Source organism: Ctenopharyngodon idella, chromosome 10 (genome assembly GCF_019924925.1).
Source record: "Ctenopharyngodon idella isolate HZGC_01 chromosome 10, HZGC01, whole genome shotgun sequence".
In the NCBI taxonomy this organism is placed as follows: Eukaryota; Metazoa; Chordata; class Actinopteri; order Cypriniformes; family Xenocyprididae; genus Ctenopharyngodon; species Ctenopharyngodon idella.
In genome coordinates, this window is record NC_067229.1 from 41038606 (window position 1) to 41060534 (window position 21929).

The window sequence follows — 21929 nt, forward strand, 5'->3', positions numbered from 1 at the left end:
GTGACAACACAAATGATTAACTCAGAAATTATTTTTTAATTTTAATTAAATCCACATTAAAACCAAATTAGGAAGACTTGTAATCAGAGGTGAATAATTCAGATGCTGCTTAAAGCCAAACACGGCTTTTTGTTACCACAGAACAGAAAGGTGAGGATGATATTTGACCGTTAAAACAAACAGGCTCTAACAAGATGACATACCAGGTCCCATTAGAACTATAATACTTGAGCTTTGGAAATGAAAAAAAATAACCACACTAAAACACAAGCACAGACAAACCATTCGACTTAATACAGGCTTGAAAATAATTTGCACAGAACATTTTCAAAAGGAAAAAAATAAAACATTTCTAAGACTCTGAAGAGTGAACAAGATACTTGGTGTTTTTCTTGATGGTTGTGACTGCAATATCTAAATAACCCACTTTACAGCTCATCCAAGTTGTCCATGTATTTTCAATTTCTTTATAAAAAAGCAAACTAAATTTCTATTTTGCTCTACCTTAAAATTGCAGATTTTAATTTCCATTCATTCAGAGACAGATAAACCTTGTGTTTAATTTTCAGCAATGGCAATGTGGTGAAAGCCTAATTTTCCTCAAAAAAGTAGAGTGGGTTAGTCTGTATTAAAACTACTGTGATGACAGATTCATTACATCAGTATTTACTTGACACAGGAATACAATTTCTGACTTGAATTCACACACTTGATGCACAAAGATGCTTCCATACACCTACTACAGAAGATCAGACAGTTACAAGTGTATTACAACAAAACCATGTGACCTAAATGAAAACAAGAACCTGACACTGTCAAAACTGAAGTCAAAATGCAATGCAAACTTAAATGCGCAAGTAAAAATAATAAGAGCTTTAAAACAATCATGCACCAAGGCAATGAAAATGCAATCAGGGCCTCTCGGGCCACAGGAACGTGAGACCTCCTCACGCCGCCCCCTACTGGAGTGCTCACCTCATCACAGGCCCTTTGATAGCGGCGGAAGCGCTGGAATGAGCTTATCCGCCTGCGTGTGACTCCACACAAACACTACAAGCTGACACTCTAAACAGCAGAACAGCTGACGCTGGTTTCTCTCGCTCACACACGTACACCCCGCCTGCTTCCTCTTCATACGGCATTTCTGCGCATTAATCAACCCCCCTGAATCAGCTAAGCTGGTTTCAACCCCCTTCAATCGTGTCTATCTCCCCCTCCGAAGTAAGCGGTTGTCTATGCACGCTGCGTTTTAAGGGGAAAATCCTCATTTCTTTCTTGTTAAAGTGGCTTTCTGTGTCACTGCTCTTTTTTGTCGGTTTGACAAAAACGTGTAGTATCTTTCCCCTTTATATTCATCCTCTCTCTGTGACATCATTTCCTCATCTCCAACTGTTGTAGTGGAGGATGATTGGTTTGTACAGCAGTAGGTCAGGTCTGCGGTTCAGCCTACTTTAGCCCAGATCAGGAACGCGGGGATGTCTCGGACCGGAACGTTGCGTGTGAGAGCTTTGACTCGCAGGTTGCGGTCGTCCGTGAGCAAGACCACCTCCCTGCGCAAACGCACCGGCCCATCTGGTGGAGGACACAAAACTGGTCAGTCAGGAAAGAGAAGTGCAAAGGAAGAAACAGAAGACGACTCAAATTCAAAGAGGAAGTATTCTTTTTTTTAAAAAACAGGATGCTTTTCAGTGTTTAAAGGATTAGTTCACTCCAGAATTAAAATTTCCTGATAATTTACTCACCTCCCATGTCATCCAAGATGTTTATGTCTTTGTTTCTTCAGTTGAAAAGAAATTAAGGTTTTTGAGGTAAAAATTCCAGGATTTTTCTCCATATAGTGGACTTCAACAGGGACCAACGGGTTGCAGCTTCAAAGGGCTCTAAATGATCCCAGCCGAGGAATAAGTGTCTTATCTAGTGAAACGATCTGTCATTTACTAAAAAAAAAAATAAAAAAATAAAATAAAAAATGTATATACTTTTTAGCCACAAATGCTTGTCTTGCACTGGCTCTGCGATGTGCATTCACGACTTCACACATTATGTAGTCACATTGGAAAGGTCACGCATGACGTGGGCGGAAGTACCGACCCACTGTTTAAAAGTAGGGCGCAAAACTCCATGTCATTTTCTCTCTTCAAACATCGTTGTTTTACCTTTTTTTTTTTTCCTTTTTTTCACCCTTTCTTTTTGTAAAGGGTGTTTGACTTGCACGTTCTTTGCACGTTCGCTTTGTTAACACTGGGTTACTTCCACCCACGTGACCTTTCCAACCTGATTACGTAATGTGTGAAGTTGTGGATGCGCATCACAGAGCTAGTGCAAGATGAGCATTTGTGGTAAAAAAAAAAAAAAAAAAAGTATATATATTTTTTTACATTTTTTAGAAAATGACAGATCGTTTCGCTAGATAAGACCCTTATTCCTTGGCTGGGATCGTGTAGAGCCCTTTGAAGCTGCATTGAAACTGCAATTTGGACCTTCAACCCATTGGTCCTGTTGGTCCCTGTTGAAGTCCACTACATGGAGAAGAATCCTGGAATGTTTTCCTTAAAAAAACAATTTTTTTTTTTCAACTGAAGAAAGAAAGAAAGATGGATGACATGGGGGTGAGTAAATTATTAGGAGATTTTAATTCTGGAGTGAACTAATCTTGTTTATTACACGCTCTCGAAAAAGCTTGATTCTGATTGGTTAGTCGTGACATTCAGTTATTACCAAATTCCTCAAATCTGTGGGTGCTTCTCAAATGAAAGGCTGCATCCTAGTGTCCTGCTCAGCATTAAATGCTAGAATGAGATGGTCTAGTAAGTGTGAAACAATCTGTGGTCTCCCAGTGGTTTACATTACGCATTATTAGATCTCCCGCTGTCTATGATGTAACAATCAAACGACAGTAAATGTGAGAAAGAAAACATTCAGATTACCTTAAATACTGAATGCAGTCTTTGTTTATTGCTTGTAATATGTTTTGTTGCTCCTCTTTATTATTTGCTACTTGTTTGTATGTTTTGAAGTTATAATAGTTTAAAATTCTTAACATACAATTGTTTTAATTCAATTTTTTGAATTTGTAATTATTTTAAAAAGTAGGCCTACTTACAATTACTTATGTAAGGATATGTAAATGTAAGGATTTTAAGTTTTTTAAGTCAGTAAAGTAATTAATTAATAATAATAAAAAAAAAGTAGATCAAGAATCGTTTTGGAATCGGATCGTGACTCCCAGAATCGAATCGGATCGGATCGTGAAGTGACTAAAGATTCCCACCCCTATTATTTATGTGGTGAAAAGCTGTGTAATAAGTGATACATTATCCCTTAAATGTCCATCTTGTTTGAACTTGTTCTACGCTCAAAACTGATAGGAACTTACTAGGAACTGTTTTTCTTTGCGAAAGCTTTGTGTTTCGCAAATGAGCTAACAAAATATTTCAAACCAAATCAATATTTTGTGTCAAATTATTTACTTTTGTGGCAAGTAGTCATGTAATAAGTAGGATAATGTACATTCAGCTAATCGCAAAATGAAGTACGACGCTGTAAATGTCTAAATGGACAATCAATTTAAAGTAAACGCAGATGGAATGCAAAAGCGCATCCTGTGTGAATGGCCTCTAACAAGTGAAAGTAAGTGAACTCACTTTTCTCAGCAGGCATAAAGTCCTTGGCTTTGTCCTGACAGTAGTGTAGACAGCAGGACAGGATGACATCGTCGTTGTTGCCCTAGGGAAAGAGACCCACAATGAGCGGGTGGATTTAAAATAGACTTTATAGTCCCATGTGCATTTATGAACTTTAAAATGAACCTCTAAAGGGTTCACACTAGAGTTGCAGGTTGACGTGAAAACATTTTCCGAACTTGGCCACGCACCACAGAACCGTGTCTGAGTGTTATGTTCCCTGAAGACCACCGTTAGACTAATTCTGCAGTCTCTCCTTGTCTTGTGACTTATAAGAGAGTGTTAAAAATATTTTTAAGACCATCTCTTAATCAAAAAGAAACTTTCTCTAACTGGAAAAATAAAATAAAATAAAATAAAATAAAATAAAAAAGAGCACTGATGATTTGAACTTCAGCACCAAAAGTAGCTATAGAGTTCAGTTCTGTGTTTGAATCAGTTTAAAATGTTTGCTTAAATCGATTCAAAACTCTAATTCAATGATTCATTTATGTCATTGCAGGACTAAACAAAAATGATTCTGTTAAAAAAAATCAAAATAAATAAAGCATTACTATGTATTGTTATAGTGGTGCATATACACTAGAGTTCAAAAGTTTGGGATCGGTAGGATTTTTAAAATGCTTTTGAAATAAGTCTCTTTTGCTCAACCAGGCTACAATTATTTGATCAAAATACAGTAATATTAACATAAAAAGGTTATTTTACGTTGTAACGCCCAGACCTATTTGGAATTGTATGAAGGCGGTCCGGCCTAAATTTGCATAAGTGAACCACTACTGATGACACCTCACCTTCAGCACTCAACTTGATGGCAAACTTACAGTGATTCAGATGAAAATAAAACAATATGAAAAGAGAGGAACTGAATAGAACTGAGGTTTGAACCAAGTGTGAAACAGCATAATCCTCTGTAGATTAGCGCCACCATCCTTTCACAAAGGGGAAGAAACACACAGACCTTTTGTCCAGAAGTGTCCTCACTGCGGAAGGCGATGGACTCCAGTGTGTTTCCTCTGCTGGTGAGCGCTCTGATGCAGGGATCTCTAGACTCGAAGGCTTTCTCCAGAAACATGACCGCTGCTTTGGCTCTCTCCTGCACCTGTCGGGCATGGGCACCATTACTGATCCCCTCACGACTGTCCTGCCCTTTAGCCAGACCATCCAACTCTGTGATCACTGTCAGAAAGACACAGAGAAACATTAGCTAGAAAGGAAGAGTGAAACATTTGTGTGCATTTTAATTATCAAAGAGGATCTCACCGATGAGAGGCACAACCAGAATGTATGTCCCACAGGCCAGAAGCTTCCTCAGGCCCTCCAGATGATCTATAAAGCCGTTTGTGTCAGGGACCAGATAGAATGGCCTGATCTCAATCTCCAGCTGCCCACCCGTCTGCAGGACAGCCTGGAGGACAAAAACAGACACTTTGTCAGCACTAATTCATTAGTGGTGCAAGAAACACTGACTGACATTAGAAGAAGACAATGTGTATAGATAAAGATGGCGGCATCTTGAGATACCTGTATCTTGTCCCTGCGTTTCTGCTGCTGTGCCAGCTTGTGTGTAAGAGCGTGGCGCCGTGCCCTTAGCTCTCTGATATCATCCTCACTTCCGTCTCCTACCATCTCTCCATCGATCTCCCCTTCCGATGCAGAGAGAGAGGATTCCTCTACAATGACATCATCCTCCTGAGAAAACAGTGGAATTAGCAGTGCCAGATAGTTAACCGCACACTCTGTTGGGTGGGTTACTGGAAAAAGACTGTCAACGTTTCGGGGAAAAGCAAAACAAAACAGATGAAAATCTCTTTCATACGTCCAGGAAATGAGAGGTTTGCTGTACCTGTTCTTGTGTTTTCATCTTGTTCTCTGCGCTTGCGCTGGGTGAAAGAGGTGTTGCCATGGAAATGTACTTTCCTCCCTTAAAAGCCAGAAGCGGCTCTTCTTGCCCGCACAGAGCTTCCAGGAAGTACTTCAGAACCGTCACTCTCTTACAGTCAGCTGCTATAGCCTACAATACAGAAACAATCATTCAGATGGGAGATAACTACAGCTGCTAAAGTTAATTTATTTAATTAATTACGTTAATTTCATAAAACTAACAATGAATTTGACTAAAGTGATTAATTGAGTTCTGTGTGATTTCTTTGACCGATTAGAATAAGAACGGCAGCACTGGTGTGTCCGCTCACGTTTATTAGTAAATGATGAAAAAGACCGTCTTAACAGCTTATTGATTTAATAAATCAAATCTTTTTATAAAAATCTTTGCATAGAATTCAATTATCATTGACCTTTTTTTTTCTCAAAACAAGAATTAATGCATTAACATGGAAAGGACTAAATAAAAAATATATTAAATAAAAAAGGCCAATTTTAGCAACTTGAAATTAAAAAAGTAAAATAATAATAAAAGGCAAATTATGAAATAATAAAAATAAATTGCAATTATTTGAATCTACTAAGAGCACTAATTTTGATATGTTATCAACCCAGGAGGCAGTCAATTTTAGTAAATTGGATTTTAAAATAAATAAGTAGCTAGTTTATTTATTAAAATAATCTAGATTAGATTTTTAACTAAAATATAATAAATAAATGTAATAAAAGTGTGATTTAAAAAAAAAAAGTGTGATAAAAAATAAACTAAAAATTAAAAAATTATAAATAACAAAATTAAATGGCAAATTATTGTAATCTTTTGACAGCCCTAAATTTGATATATTGTCCACCCAGCAGGAGATAATGGACTGAATACATATTACATAAAGCTATAAAATAAAAATATAAATAATATAAAAATAAAAAAACTAATTGGGTTTCAAATAGATAGTTAATTAATTTAATAAAATAAATCTAGATAGATTTTTTTAAAATAAAAATAAATAAAATAAAAAATAGAGATTAAATCACAAATTATTGTAATCTACTGAGTCCTAATTTTGATAAATTATCCACCCAAGCATGCAATATGGCAGTGTGATGTAACATGTTAGTATGCATACATGTGTACATTACTGACCGCATCTGTTGCTTGGTCTATGTAGCATGCTTCCTGTGGGGCAGCGAGTAGCGGGACAAAGCCAGAGAGCATTTTGTCCTCCTCCAGCTGCAGGACTCTGAGCTCCTCGTCTCCTTCTCCATCTGCATCAGCTTTATACAGCAGAACCTCACCGTGATACACGCGTGAGAAAGAGTTGCACAGATCTGCAAGACACTGCCACACATCTGGACTCCCCCTATAAACACACGCAGAACCATATTACTCTAGCTCAGCTTCAAATCAACACAGTCCTGTGAACATAATGAGAGCAGGACTCACTGCATACTGCAGGGAGGAGGGTTCCACTTGTCTGGGTGTCCGAGCATCCAGTCGGACCAGACCTTCATGCTGGGCAGCAGCTCTCTGAGGTCGGGAGGGAAGGCAGACACCCGTACCATCCCCTCCTCATCATCCATCTCATCAAACTCCCCCAGTTCTTCTGCTGGGATAGGCTCTGGGGGAGGCAAATAACCTTTTTGGACCCCACCAATAATGCCTTATGATGCTGTCTACGTAGACAGCACACTAGGTTTTGAAACACATCATCTACTCACCAGCAGGCGTCTCCTTCAGGAGTTCAGTGCAACGTTGGACAAGGAGACCAAACATGGCTAAACCAAGGGATATGGTCTGCTCCTCCAATACCGACCGAGTTTCACCCTGCCGTTCAGCTATGAGAAAGAAAGAGAACAATTGAGTGGCATAGCAAAGTGAGAAGCAAGAAAGATTATTTTCAATGGACTGGAGAGGCTCTTTGGCCACTGCTAGTGTTGTATGTTTACCTCTAATCTGTGCGTTATGGATGGTGAACATGTTAATTGTGATGATCTGCAGCATGCGTGTGCTGCCGAGGGGGGAGGGGCTGTGCTGGAGGAGTGCCCGGAACTCCTGTAACACTCGACTGGCTACAGCAGGAAAACTCTCCATCCTGAGGACCAATCACGACACATTATGCAAATGAATACACCAGTATATTCAAATTTTAAAGAAATAAAAATCAAACATTCAATCAAATCAAATGTCAAACATTTTGTAGATATTTTATATATTTATTATTTAACACCATATCAGCAGCAAAGGCTATTTTTATGGCAAAAATTAAATTAATAATTATAATATTTGAAAATTTTCTGAATAAAACAGTCATGTAATATAATTTAAGGCAGGAAATTCCAATCAAATATGCTTTATATTCAAGTCTGTGAATACAGATGAATTTGTTCTGATCCCAAAAAGTTCCTCTCAGGAACCGTTGCTTATGATACATAATCTAGGTTCTCTTTTAAAATCATCCCTCTGTACTCTTAATATGACTGGACTGAAATGACCTTCAATGTCAACGGTCAATTTAATAGCAACACAGTGTAAAACCTGCTGTTTACAATGAATCTGTCGACTTTAAGACTTACCCTACTTTAGTGAAAAGCTTTCCATGAGTGTGTAGGAAACTCAAAATAAACCTCTTATTGAGCTGTAAAGAAAAGGACAGAAAAATATGAGTTAATATGTAATTTACCTTCAGCTAAAATGGTTGTAATTATAGTGACTGTTCAATGTAATAAAAAACAGCTCATGTTTCCCCCCTGAAACCAATAGCTCCATAGGTGTGCGCAGTCACCAAGACTTAATGCATAAACAAAATGATCAGAAAATTGACCAACTTGCCACAGGATGAGCACCTTGTTTAGCTGATAAACCTAAAATGCTCTCATTTAATTAAATCAGTGTACTGCCAGAAGTAAAGGGCTCAAAACAACCTGCTAACCCTTACAAAAGACCAATATTGGGGTGGAAAAAGATCAACTTTCTTTAAAAGTAAGTGTGCATTTAATAATGACGTGGGCAAATATCCAAGGTTACCGAAATGATGGCTGCCTCACGGCACAATGACGCCCTTTTCTGCCACTGATGGGTGAGTCAGCTTCTTCCTGTGCAACTCATAAACAACATGACGTGACCTCTTTGGCTCTCCTAATGCGCGAGGGTGTTTGTACGCGTGTTGTTGCGTGTGTCTGCCTCTGTTTGTGCCCATTTTCTGAAACATTTGTGTGCCTAAGAGGAGTATTTCTTGCCTAAAGTGCAACAGGCTGCTAGTCTGAATCTTTTTTAATAGACCTTGTTTTAAAATAATATAACAATTGTATCTATTTGTCAGCACATGTATTAGCAACGGTGGCATTTTATTTGGTCATTTCTCTGAAACAGAGAGAGTGAAAGAACTGGGCAAGAACAGCAATCTAAACATTGCGACCCTATTTTAGAGTAAAATAACCTCAGATAGATTTTATTGTGATCAGAGCAACCCAGCACAAATAACACTTCTTTTCATAAGCACTCACATCACTGGCACTCAAAGTTCCCAGCTCTCCATCCTGCTCAGAGTCTTTTCCGGATTCACTGCCTGTTGGACGAGAAGTGCCCGGATTCCCACTCGGACGTATCCAGATCTCCACACGGGAGGCGTCCTCGCCACGACGCCCACCTGCATGACCTCTGGAACCATGGGTACCTCCATCTGAATCCTGCTTTCGTCTATGTTCAATCTGGTCAGCCTAGTTTGGGAGAGATAAATATGACACTCAGAAACAAAAAGTTTGATTCTATTGGAGCAGCGGTGTTAACATGCATACCTTGCGCTTGGCTTCCTCAAACAGACTCATCAGGCTCTCCTTGGCTGTGAGGATCGGGTTACTGGCGGCTAGACTACGCATGTAATAGTATACAGCATCCAGCTTTCGCTTCTAAAAGAGAGAAGGGAGGAGAAAGCACTAGTTTAACTTTCATGTTAACAATACTCATCATTTAAGCCAATAACATACAAGCAACTATTTAAAAAAATGGTTTAAAACTGACAAGCTTACAACATTGTTGTTTTGTCAGACTGGGACTGATTAAACATGCAAATAAAACTATTTTTTTAAATAAAAGTGCAAATACTTTTATATTAATTTATAAATTTTTATATTAAAATTATATTATACTAAGTTTTATATTAAAATGTTAGCATTTTTGTCTAAAAAAAAAAAAAAAAAAAAAAGTACGTTATGCTGGTGGTCTCACCGTGTACACTGCTAGAAGAGCCAGCTGGTTGTAGGGTCGTCCATTTTTCGGAGCAATCTGCTGAGCTTTTAGATACCAACTGCACATGAGAAAAGACAAAATGTCAACATTGAAATGTGAAAACGCAACAACACAACTTAACACAACGATGACTTCCCATGGGTAAATGAAGGGGGAAAAAAAGAAAGAAATGATTTATGTTGCACTAATTCAATTTATCATCAGTCACTACATCATTATATAAACAGAGGTTTATGTATGTATATTAAAATACTGTACTATGCTATAAATATGGCTTTTGTTGTGAGTAACTTCATGTTTAATGTGGCCATGACAGACTTACCTGCGGGCCTTCCCGTAGTTAGCAGAGTCACTAGCCTGTTCACGATATCGTGCGATATCGCCCTGACAGATCATGCAGCGCTGGGCACTGATCAGAGCATACTTGACCTGCAACAAGGTAAAGTGGATTCACACCTGTTGAATGTGTCTATTCAACAATAGTAGAAGAAACTATTAAGGGCATATAAGCCTGTTACAGAAAACCCCTTAAGACAAGGAAACAGCTGGGCCTATATTCCTAAGTAACTCATAGTATTAGAGAAACACAAGGAGTGTACCGTCTTGCGTAGAGGTCTTGCTCGTATAGCCATGCAGTCCATATAGTCTTCCAGCTTGAACTGAAACACTGTCTGCAACTTCAGTAGAAGTGAATCAAAGAATACTGCCCCCTAGAGCAAAAAAAAAAAAAAAAAAAAAACATTGCATCTTCACTTTCTGTCACAAATGGATTATATTACTGAATGATGCGATATAAAACAAAATACAAAGCTTTTTTTCAAAGTAATTTACAATTTTATTTCAAAAAGACTAGTGAAGATTTAATCACCCTCATATGTGAAGTTAAAGCACTTTTGTAAGTCGTTCTGCATAAGAACATCAGCTAAATTCTTTATACACTACCATTCAAAAGTTTGGGGTTGATAAGATACATATACTTTTTTTTTTTTTTTCTTATGCTCACCAAGGCTGCATTTATTGTATTTAATCAAAACATCACACAAACAGCAATATTGTGAAATATTATTACAATTTAAAATGTAATTTATTCCTGTGATGGCAAAGCTGATTTTTCAGCATCATTACTCCAGTCTTCAGTGTCACATGATCCTTCAGAAATCATTCTATGCTGATTTGCTGCTCAAGAAACATTTATTATTTAAAAAAAAAAAAAAAAAAGTGGAAAACATTTATGCTGCTTAATATTTTTGTGGAAACAGTGATTCTTTTTTCAGAATTATTTGATTAATAGAAAAGTTCAACATTTAGTAGAATTAGAATTTTTTAAACATTATAAATGTCTTTACTGTCACTTTCGATCAATTGAATGCATCCTTGCTAAATAAAAAAAAAAAAAAAAATACAAACTATTCAATGGTTGTGTTAATGTGATATCAGGGGAAAAAAATAACAAATTAGACAATGACAAGGACTTTGACTTAGTGCATATCTACCTCTTCCAGAATGTTCATCAGCATGGTTTTGATCTGTGGGGCTGTGTCTGAGGTCTGATCTTTCAGTAGCTGCCTAAACCTCTCTATCACCTGGTAAAACACATTTTTCCACAGGGCCTGATCTAGGTTTTGAGAGTCGGAGAACTCGATGTCTGTCAAAATCACCCGCTCGTACAACGTCAGGAGTTCAGCCCTGGATAAACATCAGAAAAAATGTAAACAAGTTAAAGGAAAAATTCAACCGGTAGTAATAATGTCCATTATGAGACAATGACATAAAACGTGTAATTGTAGAACAATAAATCCCATGTTTTCCTATTTACAATTTCAATACACACCTGAGCTGGGCCATTCGCTCCAGTCCCTCTGGGCTCAGTCGTTCCCGGGACAGCAGATTACTGAGTTGGAGTTCCTGACTGTCAGCCAGCCGAAGCAATTTTCCTAGCTCTCCTCTGGTCTGCACCTCTGCCTCTTCTGGAGTGAGACTAGATCCCGTTGGAGAGGGATAACCTGGACCACCTTGCCCATAGGGTCCATAATAAGGTGGCATAGCAGAGGTGGGATAGATCCCATTAGAGCCAGGAATTTGGTAGGGAATGTGATACGGGAAAGGATAGCGTGGCGGGGTGTTCGGTGAATTGGCCGGTAACGGATAGCAGTAGGGGTTGTCAGAATTCTGGAATTTGTAGTAAGCCATCGCAGCAGCTTGCTGGTTTGGAGAATACTCCCCCTGGCGGACAGGAGGACTTCCTGCAGTCTCGTCATCAGTATCCAGGAAGTGCAGCGGCCCGCATCCACCCTGCTGCAAGTACAAAGCCTGCTGGAGAGATGCATGCTGGGATTGTTGGCTTGACACCAGCGCTGGTTTCTTATCTGGGTTATTCGGGTCCCAAAGTCGTCTTGTCCCTCCTCCACGGCCGCCTCTTCCTCGGCCCAGACCCATTCCTCCTCTCATTCCTCCAAGCTGAGGCCCAGGCTCAGGGGTTAAAGTTAGATCCGTGTGGGCAGGAAGCACTAGGATGCCCCTCCCACGACCTCTAGGGTTTTTTCGACTCGCTTGCTCTTCACTTGAATGCTTGTCCAAAGAAACTCTCAAAATTCCTCCTCGACCACAAGGCGCAGGCGCTCTTTGGCCTCTTCCGCCCACTTCGGGACCCCTGTGGGTGCTCTTGGCTTCATCAGCAACACGGCCTCTTCTATCTTCTCGCTCCCACGCCTCATTTTCCTCCAGAGAATCTGTGGAGGACAAGGTCCGGGCTGTCCGTCTCCTCGGACGGGCCTGGCTCCCTCGGACAAACTCCCTCTGACCAATCTTCCTCTCTGCAGTGCGTGCCGACAACTGTTGACCCTCTCCTCTAAGTCTCTCAGCTTCAGCCAGACCATCCATACTGGTCCCGCTACTGGCTGAACTCGTGCTGTATGTGCGGTTTCGAGGTCGTCGGATGTCTGACTGAGAGTATCGCTTTGAGGCAGAGTTGACTCGGTTTGAATCGGTTCTCTCAGATGGTTTCCCTCTCTCTTTCGGCCTGTTCCCTGTTTGTTTTTCGTAGTTTATGTTCTGGTTATGGCTTACCTCCTTTGCGCCAACATTCCTCTGCCTTTTTCCTTCAGGTTGGGCTGCCTCTGAAACTTTCACTCCTCCCTCCACTTCCTCTTTTTTAGAGAAGACCTGGTTGTTACCTTTCTCCCTTCCTGCTTTGGATTTCCCGTTACCCCTCTCCTTTTTTTTGTCTTCTCCGATCCCTCCACTCCCTTCACCTGCTTGGCTTCTTCGACCTTCCCCACTAGGTTTTCTCCGGTTTGTACCATCCTGCCCACCTCCATCTCTACCTTCCTCAGACTCTAGTTGGAGTTTACTGATGTTACCAGTGATATTCTCGACATTATTCTCATTTTTGTTTGCAGAGGGCGAGTCTGCACTTCCTTTGGACTCTTGCTTTTTCCTGCCATCTTTCCCTCGCCTGTTTCTACGCTTTTCCTCTTTCTCACTCTTAAGTAATTCAACAGATTTCCCACACACTTCTTCCTCTCTTCTTCGATCCCCATCTAATTCTTTGCTCGCCCCGGTCTCTTTGTTTCCTTGAGTCCTTCGCCCCCCTGGCTGATATATCTCACGGTCTGGCTTTCTCATCTTTCGTGACTGCTTCGGGGACCTTGGCGTACCAGCACCTTCAATGCTTTTAACAGCATTTACATCCACAAGTTGGTGGTTCTTGCCGCCTACGGGTCCTTTAGTGTTGTGATTCTTTTCAGGCTGACTGTCATTTGGAAAGTCTTCACTGTCTATACCAGTGACGTGAGAGCATCCGGGACTGGTAGGTGAGCTGTCAGGCATTTTGGCATCACTAACAATACCGCAGTCTTCCGGTGGGTGCACAGGGTCTGAGCCGACTCCTTCTGCGCTGTCCTTATGTCTGCGTGGATGGCCAGAACCAGGTTTGTACAACTGCAGGTCTGGACGTTTACTGTCTCGTTGCCGTTGCTTTTTACCCTCCTCTCGCAATTCTGAGAAAAAGAAAAAAATATTTTATTGGCTGAAGAGTACATTATAGTGACAGTTCACCCAAAAATAAAAATTCTGTCATTAATTACTCACCCTCATTTAAGACTTTAATTCATCTTCAGAACACTAATGAAGTTCTTTTTGATGAAATCTGAGAGATTTCTGTCCCTCCATAGACAGCAACGCAACTCACACTTTGACGCTTCAACTAGTTCATAAAGAGATTGTTAAACTAATCCATATGAATTGAGCAGTTTAGTCCAAAATTTATGAAAAGACTTGATCGCTATATATGATGAACAGATTGAATTTAAGCTTTTATTCACAAATCAACTTTGATCAGCGAACATAGACAGAAGCTAAACCGAAACTGCTTGGTGCGTGAGAACAAACCTGTTGCGGAAGCTCAAACGTGTTGCGTAACACGAGAATGAACCTCATTGGTTCTCGTCAAGCAAACATGCTTGAGCTTCTATTTACCACAACTGATGTGCGAGTTGATGAATGTTTATATGTAAATAAAAGCCTAAATTAAAAGCGTTCATCATATAAAGTGATCGAATTTCTTCAAAAATTCGGACTGAAGCGCTCAATTCATATGGATTTGTTTTACGATCTCTTTATGAACTTTTTGAAGCATCAAAGTTTCAGTTGCGTAGCTGTCTATGGAGGGACAGAAAGCTCTCAGATTTCATCAAAAATATCTTCATTTGTGTTCCGAAGATGAACGAAAGTCTTACGGGTTTGGAATGAGATGAGGGTGAGTAATTAATGACAGAATTTTCATTTTTGGGCAAACTACCCTTTGAAGCAGTGGTTCTCAGCCCTTTTGATTCCAAAGCCTCCCATTGTCCATAACAATTTCCGAAGGCACCATGACTTCCCAGTTTTTCATGATTTACTGGATAAGAATTAAGGTTACCATTTTTTAAATTAAAAATATATTTTTTACTCAATTTCTACCCGATAAAATATTTTAGAGCTTGGATTAACTAAAAAAAATAAATTCATTAAAAAATACTGAAGGTGAAATGAGATTTTATTGATTTGCATTAGTTTTCCAGGTCTAGATATTCTCTGAATTAGAACTCATACTATAGAAATCCTGGTTCTTCAAATAAAAAACAAAACATTTGCAGAGGTGATGGATTAAAATTAGAATTATCTTGATTTTTAGCTGTTTTGGCTCATTTTAAATCATTTTAAGTCATCTCAAGGCCCCCTAGTGGGCCCGGTCGACTGGTTGAGAACCACTGCATTAGGGATATGTCGTCACAAATTTTAATTATTTAGCCACTATTTAGGAAATGTGTGATTGTTTATACTAATTCATAAGAGATAGAAATAGATAACAACATATAATGCTTTTGTCGATCAACAAAATCAAGTCCAAATTGCTGTTGTTATGGCATCTGAGGAAAATAACCTGTTGCACATGCACTGTAACATGCTTAACATTACGTTCACTATACGTTTACTACACATAGCTAGACAGCAATAATCAAATTATAAAGTTAAAGAGTTGGGGTTGGATAGCAGTTTATTTATGTACTCTCCATATTAAATGATATCTCATTTAAGAAGTTTCCGCCTTCAATAGCCAGTATAATAGTTAGCATTACATGTGCTTCTTTATACAACTTATTACTTATTTGGGTGGTTTATGCTAAGCGATACAGCAGGGTCTGATCTTTATTATTTTGCAGGAAAAACCGGCAAAATATGTTGATTTTTTTCCTTTTCAAAACAAGCGCCGTTCAACCCACATGAGCGGCGAATGTTGTTGACTGTTATGCTAGCTAGCTATTAGCAAACTGAGCCCTAAGTTTGACGTGCAATGTCAAAATAGGGCTTGTCTTCCACTACTCCCTTTCTTACTGTGTTATAAACATTTAGAGAGCCCCTGACCTTTTATACTGTCGCCGTGTGTTGTGAAATTCGATGCTTCTGCTCGTAGCTCCGCGGCTGAAATGCGTACTCTATCCAGCTCGTCCGCCATTTTCGTCAGAACCAAACACAAACACACGGCAACTCGGTAAGGCCAAAAAGCCATGAAACCAAAACGCGTTTAAAAAAAGACCATCCAGTCATAATGCGGAGTGGTTTGCCTTGACTACACAAAAAAATAATAAAAAGACGAATATGAACATAAAATAACGAATGAAAAAAGCAGCTTATATATCAGGGTCTTCTGATTAATTAAAATTCTCAAATAGACTAAACAATCTTCTTCCACTTTTAATTCTTGTAAAATTCAAAGATTTACAGTAATCGTAGAATTACTTTTTGAAAAACTGAAAACAATAGCTTTGTTTTAAGAAACTTACATTTATGAATATAAAAATTCCCTAAAATAAAATAAAAACATAATGTGTTCATCTGCTATTATTAGGCCTATATAATTATATTATAATATAATAACGAATAATACTTATGAAATGTTTAATCCTTTTAATAATAATTAATATTAATAATCTGTGTTGGGGAAAGTTACTTTTAAAAGTAATGCATTAGGCCTACAATGTTGTGTTACTCCCTAAAAAAGTAACTAATTGCACTACTTGGTTACTTTTAATGGAAAGTGCATTAACGTTACTTTCACTTTACTTTTTCTCATCTGGGCTGGGCTTGGCTTGCTTGTTTGTTTTTTTAATAACAAAAAAGTTATTCTATTTTTGACAAATGTAAAGGCCCTTTCACACCATAAATGAAATGAATAAGCTTCAGGCTGAAGGAAAAGCAAATTCACACCTGTACAGTAGAAACTTACCCCCAACACTGTTAATAATCAATAACAAACATAACTTGACAAATCGTATAGGCTTACTTAATTATGTACGCTATTAATTTATATAGGCCTACATTAGATGAAAATTATAGTAATATTTTCATATCAGAAAAAATAGTGTGTATATGTGTCTGTGTATATGCATTAACATTTGGGTCCCAATGTCTGTTTTTTTTGCATTTAATAATTTTTTTCTTACAAATTCTAAGATGCGTTAACAGCTAAAAATTGCTCTCCACTTGACTTTAATTAGCCTGCTCTCTCTCTCTCTCTCTCTCTCTCACTGAGAGATCTTACAGTGTAAGCATTACTTCTGCTCATGTTAATTACATGAATTGCCAGGATATGGCACATTATGTTGAGTATCTGAGGAAAAATCCAAGTCCAAACTAACGTCACACTCCTCTGTGGATTTTAATTTTTAAGATTTAGTTTTCACTTGAAAGAGACTGAAAACAATTATAGCTCCATCATAAATCATTTTACAAAAACTGAGCTGGACACACATCACAACCAGCAATAATTTGGTTATTACAGCTATCAAGTCCTGATGGCAAATTATTGAAATTAATAAAATCTCTCCCTGTCAGCCATCACCCACTACATCTCTCTCTCTTTCTCTCTCAAGGGATGACAGGGTTCAGTGAGAACAGAGAGGTGGGTACTATGAGTCATCCTTGTGAGTCATGTGCTTTGTGCTTGTGTTCATGTGTGTGTATGTGTGTGTAAATTGGGAAAAGTAAGGAGATTTCATGGCAATTAAGGAGCCGAAAAAAAAATAAATCACTGAACATGCAAAATTCTAAATTAATAGGACATACAGCTCTGTTGCATACGAAATAGCTGTTTTGTGTGCATCACATATGGTATTTTTTGACAAATGTGAAGTGCAGTTCCTCCGAATGGCCACAGGTGTCAGTATTGTTGCATTTTCAAGAGGAACCTCAAGGACGTTCATTAGAAATTTCTCTGCATAGTTTTTTTTTTATTTCTCTTCGGCTTGACTAGAATCTGCAGATGTTTTATTGCAGATATGAAACCTCTAAATGTATCACACACCTTTAAAAAAAAAAAAAGTAAAAAAGCTTGCATGGGAGAGGTTTGAAAGTAAAAAAAAAACTTGTTGAGACAGAGAGCGAAAGTGGCTGAACAACTTGTGGTTCATGAGGTCAGTTTTTCATCACTTTGGTCATCCTACTCATTTGTGACAATCACATGACAATTCTACATTGCATGCATGCATCACTAATACGAGCATTAATTAGTTTATTGAAAATTAAATTGGACTTTTCTGTGAGGCAAGTTGGAGGGAAAAACAGCATCATGAGAATGAAAAATGCACAAAGAGAATGGAAGAGAGAGACAGAGAGAGAGAGAAAGTGAGAAAACGTGGAAGGACACAGGAGAGTCAGCCAGCTCACACTGATGTTGGAGTAAACATCTCCATTTCCCTAGCAACATGGATTCAGCCAGGCATTTAAAGGGACAGGAGCCTATTCACCGTTTGTCTGAATTCCTTATTTATGGAAGTGCTTCCTGTCAACTCCACAGGGTGTAACACCTCCCTGATATCACACGTACATCATCCAGATGTCAATTTAAGGTGTGCATTTTCATCTGGAAGAAAGGTTTACTCATGTGCAATATGCCTCCAAAACATTCCAAGTTGTGCATGTGGATTTTTTTTTTTTTTAATTTACTAATTAAAGTCAGTATGAATCAGACATTAAAGCTATTGCATATAATGCTATATTGCACTCAGAATCACATTGTTTTGTATGTGTGTGTATTTCTTCTTATAAAAAGTACTGTGATGGTACTTTATTATATACTTTGGTGCATAATGATTGCCATATTCATATACCATGAATAGCATTTGCAGGTTATTGGAATGAATACCAATTCATTAACATGTGTCATGGTTAAAAACATATTATTACCATGCTGAGGAAATATTGTATTACAATGGTGTCCACTTTTAATATTTTTATTCAATATATTTTATATTAAAAATATGAATATACCTCAATATATTTTAATTTTATACCAGCTTGTGCACTAATATAGTGCATTTGAACTGAGGTGAATTGAAAAGGAACATTGGCAACTGCCACTGATGTTTCATTGCTGCACTATGCTGCAGGTAAAGTAATACTGAGGGACAGAGGCGAGGGAGGAGGGGGGAGACGAGGAGATATCGAGGCAGGAGGAGGGAGAGAGAGCAGAGAAAAGACTCGGAATACAGATGAGCAGAGCGGAGGTGGGAGAGGTGGGAAAGGCAGGGAGTTTTCTGCAGGTGAATTCACAACACCAGGGGGTTTTTCCTGCCCCCACATTTATCCATCCCTCTCCCTCCCTCTCTCTCTCTCTCTCTCTCTCTCACACACTCCTGTTCTCTCCCCCGCTCTCCCTTGGGATGTAAACGGGAGGTGGGTGATCGGCTGAAGCCAACTTTTTAAAAGTAATGAGAGAAGAGGTGGATGATGGTCCAGGTGACACATGGGGAAAGAGACAGTGATTAATATGAGAGAATTAAATGAAGAGGTGGAGAAGGTGCAGAAAGAACAATGAGCAATGCAGAGATAATGCAGTGAGAAGAACCAGGAGGGAAGAGGAAAATGAGGCATAGGGGTTGGAAAAACACATCGTTTGAGATCGAGAGGGTATAGAACCTGTGACGTGTGTATCCCAATAACCTCAGGCCTCTGAAAGCTTTTTAATGTTTAATTCACATTAACAGCTCTAGGGAGGAAGAAGAACATAAGAGGAGAGAGATAGAGAGAGAAAGAGAGAGAGAGAAATGCTGGACTTCCCATGAAGCAAAGGACTGAGGAAGTGTGTTTAATTTACAAAGTACTCAAATATGTACCAAATGAGGAGGAAACAACTTTACATGACGTAAATATGACATAAATGAATTCAGCTCTAGGTTAAGACATCAATTATTCAAATTATATATACAGTGGGGTACAAAAGCCTAGGATCTAATTTTCACTAATTTAAAATATAAATATTTTACACACACACACACACACACACACACACACAGGTTTGTTTTGCTATCAAAGTGAGGACATTCCATAGGCATAATGGTTTTTATACTGTACAAACTGTACATTCTCTCCCCCTACACTACCCCTACCCCTAAACCTACCTGTCACAGAAAACATTTTTCATTATTACATTTTTAATAAAACATTGTTTAGTATGTTTTTAAAGCTATTTTAAATATGAGGACTCATGAAATGTCCTCATATTTCATGTTTACGTCGTAATACCAGTGTAATACCCATGTCATTATACAAATTTGTGTCCTCATAAATCACAAAAAAGCGCACACATGGGGTTAATTTCCAGGTTTAGATTTTAAAGTTAAACACTGAGTTTTTAAACCCACAGTACTGTTAATATAGCATACTCCCTTATGAAAAATAACCATGGTTTTACTATTAGAAAACTATGGTTAATTTTCGTAAGGGCTGCCACAATGTTCTCTTAAAAATAAAGGTTCTTTATGCAAAAAAAAAATGTTCTTTATGCAAAGAAAAAAATGGTTCTTTTAAGGATTGTTCACTGCAGTGATGCAAACAGGTAAGGGGGAAAAAAGGTGAGAACATTGCGTGGGGCAGGGGACATGCTCCGCACGGAATTTTTTTGATATTTGCTTTACATGTTCATTTGTAGTTACTTTAAGGGGTTTTTACATTTATTTTTTTATTACCTTATGTGTCCAAAACTGTAATTTTTCACAGAAAAAAATTAACATATTGTTGCAACATTTTACCAAAATCAACATTGGGTCATGTCATAAAAGATGAAGTGCTATGCACGCTATTTAAGATGGTGTTGGCTGATTAGACGACAATACTGCGCTAAACTGCAAACTGTTTGCCCTCCCTCTCTTCACCGTTCCCACATCTCAGACTTGTAAGTTCACAAGTACCCTTTGTAAGACCTATTTTGATCTCAAAAAGGTGAGTTGTCACTGAAAGGTGAGGAGTTTGCATCTATGTCACTGAAAGGTTCTTTGTGGAACCAAAAATGATTCTTCTATGGCACTGCTGCGAAAAGCCCCTTTTTGGAACTTGCATTTTTAAGAGTGTTGTACTTGTTCAATGTTTAATGTATATTATGTCTATAAAGATATTGTGAAAATTATGTACATAGTGACTATATTATGTGCACTAAAAATCAGGCATACAGAAAACTTTAAAATAGTAGCCCAATATCAAAGCTAACTAGTTGTTTTCAAGTCAATAGTATTATTTCACATGAATAAAACAACCTAACTACATTATATTACACCCTTAAAGGATTAGTTCACTTTCAAATGAAAATTACACCAAGCTTTACTCACCCTCAAGCTATCTTAGGTGTATATAACTTTATTCTTTCTGATGAACACAATCGGGAGAAATATTAATAAATATCCTGACGCATCCAAGCTTTATAAAGGCAATGAGTGAGGATCAACAATTATGAGTTGAAGAAAGCGTCTCCATCAACATCCATCCATCACAAACATACACTATATTTCCAAAAGTTTTTGGACACCTGCCTTTACGTGCATATGAACTTTAATGACATCCCATTCTTAATCCGTAGAGTTTAATATGGAGTTGGCCCACCCTTTGCAGCTATAACAGCCTCAACTCTTCTGGGAAGGCTTTCCACAAGGTTTAGGAGTGTGTTCATGGGAATTTTTGACCATTCTTCTAGATGCGCATTTGTGAGGTCAGGCAGTGATGTTGGCGAGAAGGCCTGGCTCACAGTCTCCGCTCTAATTCATCCCAAAGGTGTTCTATCGGGTTGAGGTCAGGACTCTGTGCAGGCCAGTCAAGTTCCTCCACATCAAACTCGCTCATCCATGTCTTTATGGACCTTGCTTTGTGCACTGGTGTGCAGTCATGTTGGAACAGGAAGGGGCCATCCCCAAACTGTTCCCACAAAGTTGGGAGCATGAAATTTTCCAAAATGTCTTGGTATGCTGAAGCATTAAAAGTTCCTTTCACTGGAACTAAGTTGCCACGCCCAACCCCTGAAAAACAACCCCACACCATAATCCCCCCTCCACCAAACTTTACACTTGGCACAATGCAGTCAGGCAAGTACCGTTCTCCTGGCAACCGCCAAACCCAGACTTGTCCATCGGATTGCCAGACAGAGAGGCGTGATTCGTCACTCCAGAGAACACGTCTCCTCTGCTCTAGAGTCCAGTGGCGGCGTGCTTTACACCACTGCATCCGACGCTTTGCATTGCACTTGGTGATGTAAGGCTTGGATGCAGCTGCTCGGCCATGGAAACCCATTCCATGAAGCACTCGACGCACTGCTC

At 38.7% G+C, this 21929-nt stretch overlaps 1 protein-coding gene across 1 annotated transcript; it reads right to left on the bottom strand.

Annotated features, from left to right (window-relative positions):
• Positions 1-16: 16 nt before the first annotated feature.
• On the bottom strand, positions 17-15876 carry smg6 (SMG6 nonsense mediated mRNA decay factor). The gene is made up of 19 exons (XM_051907895.1): positions 15715-15876; positions 11642-13808; positions 11304-11496; positions 10410-10520; positions 10133-10239; positions 9790-9868; positions 9360-9470; positions 9069-9281; positions 8139-8200; positions 7512-7657; positions 7284-7400; positions 7009-7183; positions 6709-6925; positions 5530-5697; positions 5208-5375; positions 4947-5091; positions 4645-4862; positions 3645-3726; positions 17-1572 (listed from the first exon to the last, which is right to left on the bottom strand). Exons 1-19 carry the CDS (start codon positions 15857-15859, stop codon positions 1442-1444), a joined length of 4755 nt encoding a protein of 1584 aa, XP_051763855.1. The 5' UTR covers positions 15860-15876; the 3' UTR covers positions 17-1441.
• Positions 15877-21929: the final 6053 nt, after the last annotated feature.

What these genes read in the sequence shown, in the direction of transcription:
- smg6 (XM_051907895.1), bottom strand. Translation starts at nt 15,859, where the DNA reads ATGGCTTTTTGGCCTTACCGAGTTGCCGTGTGTTTGTGTTTGGTTCTG. An exon ending in CAAGACCTCTACGCAAGACG is followed by an intron (nt 10,240 to 10,409) that starts GTACACTCCTTG and finishes ACCTTGTTGCAG; the next exon opens with GTCAAGTATGCTCTGATCAG. An exon ending in TCTGGTTGTGCCTCTCATCG is followed by an intron (nt 4,863 to 4,946) that starts GTGAGATCCTCT and finishes TCTTTCTGACAG; the next exon opens with TGATCACAGAGTTGGATGGT.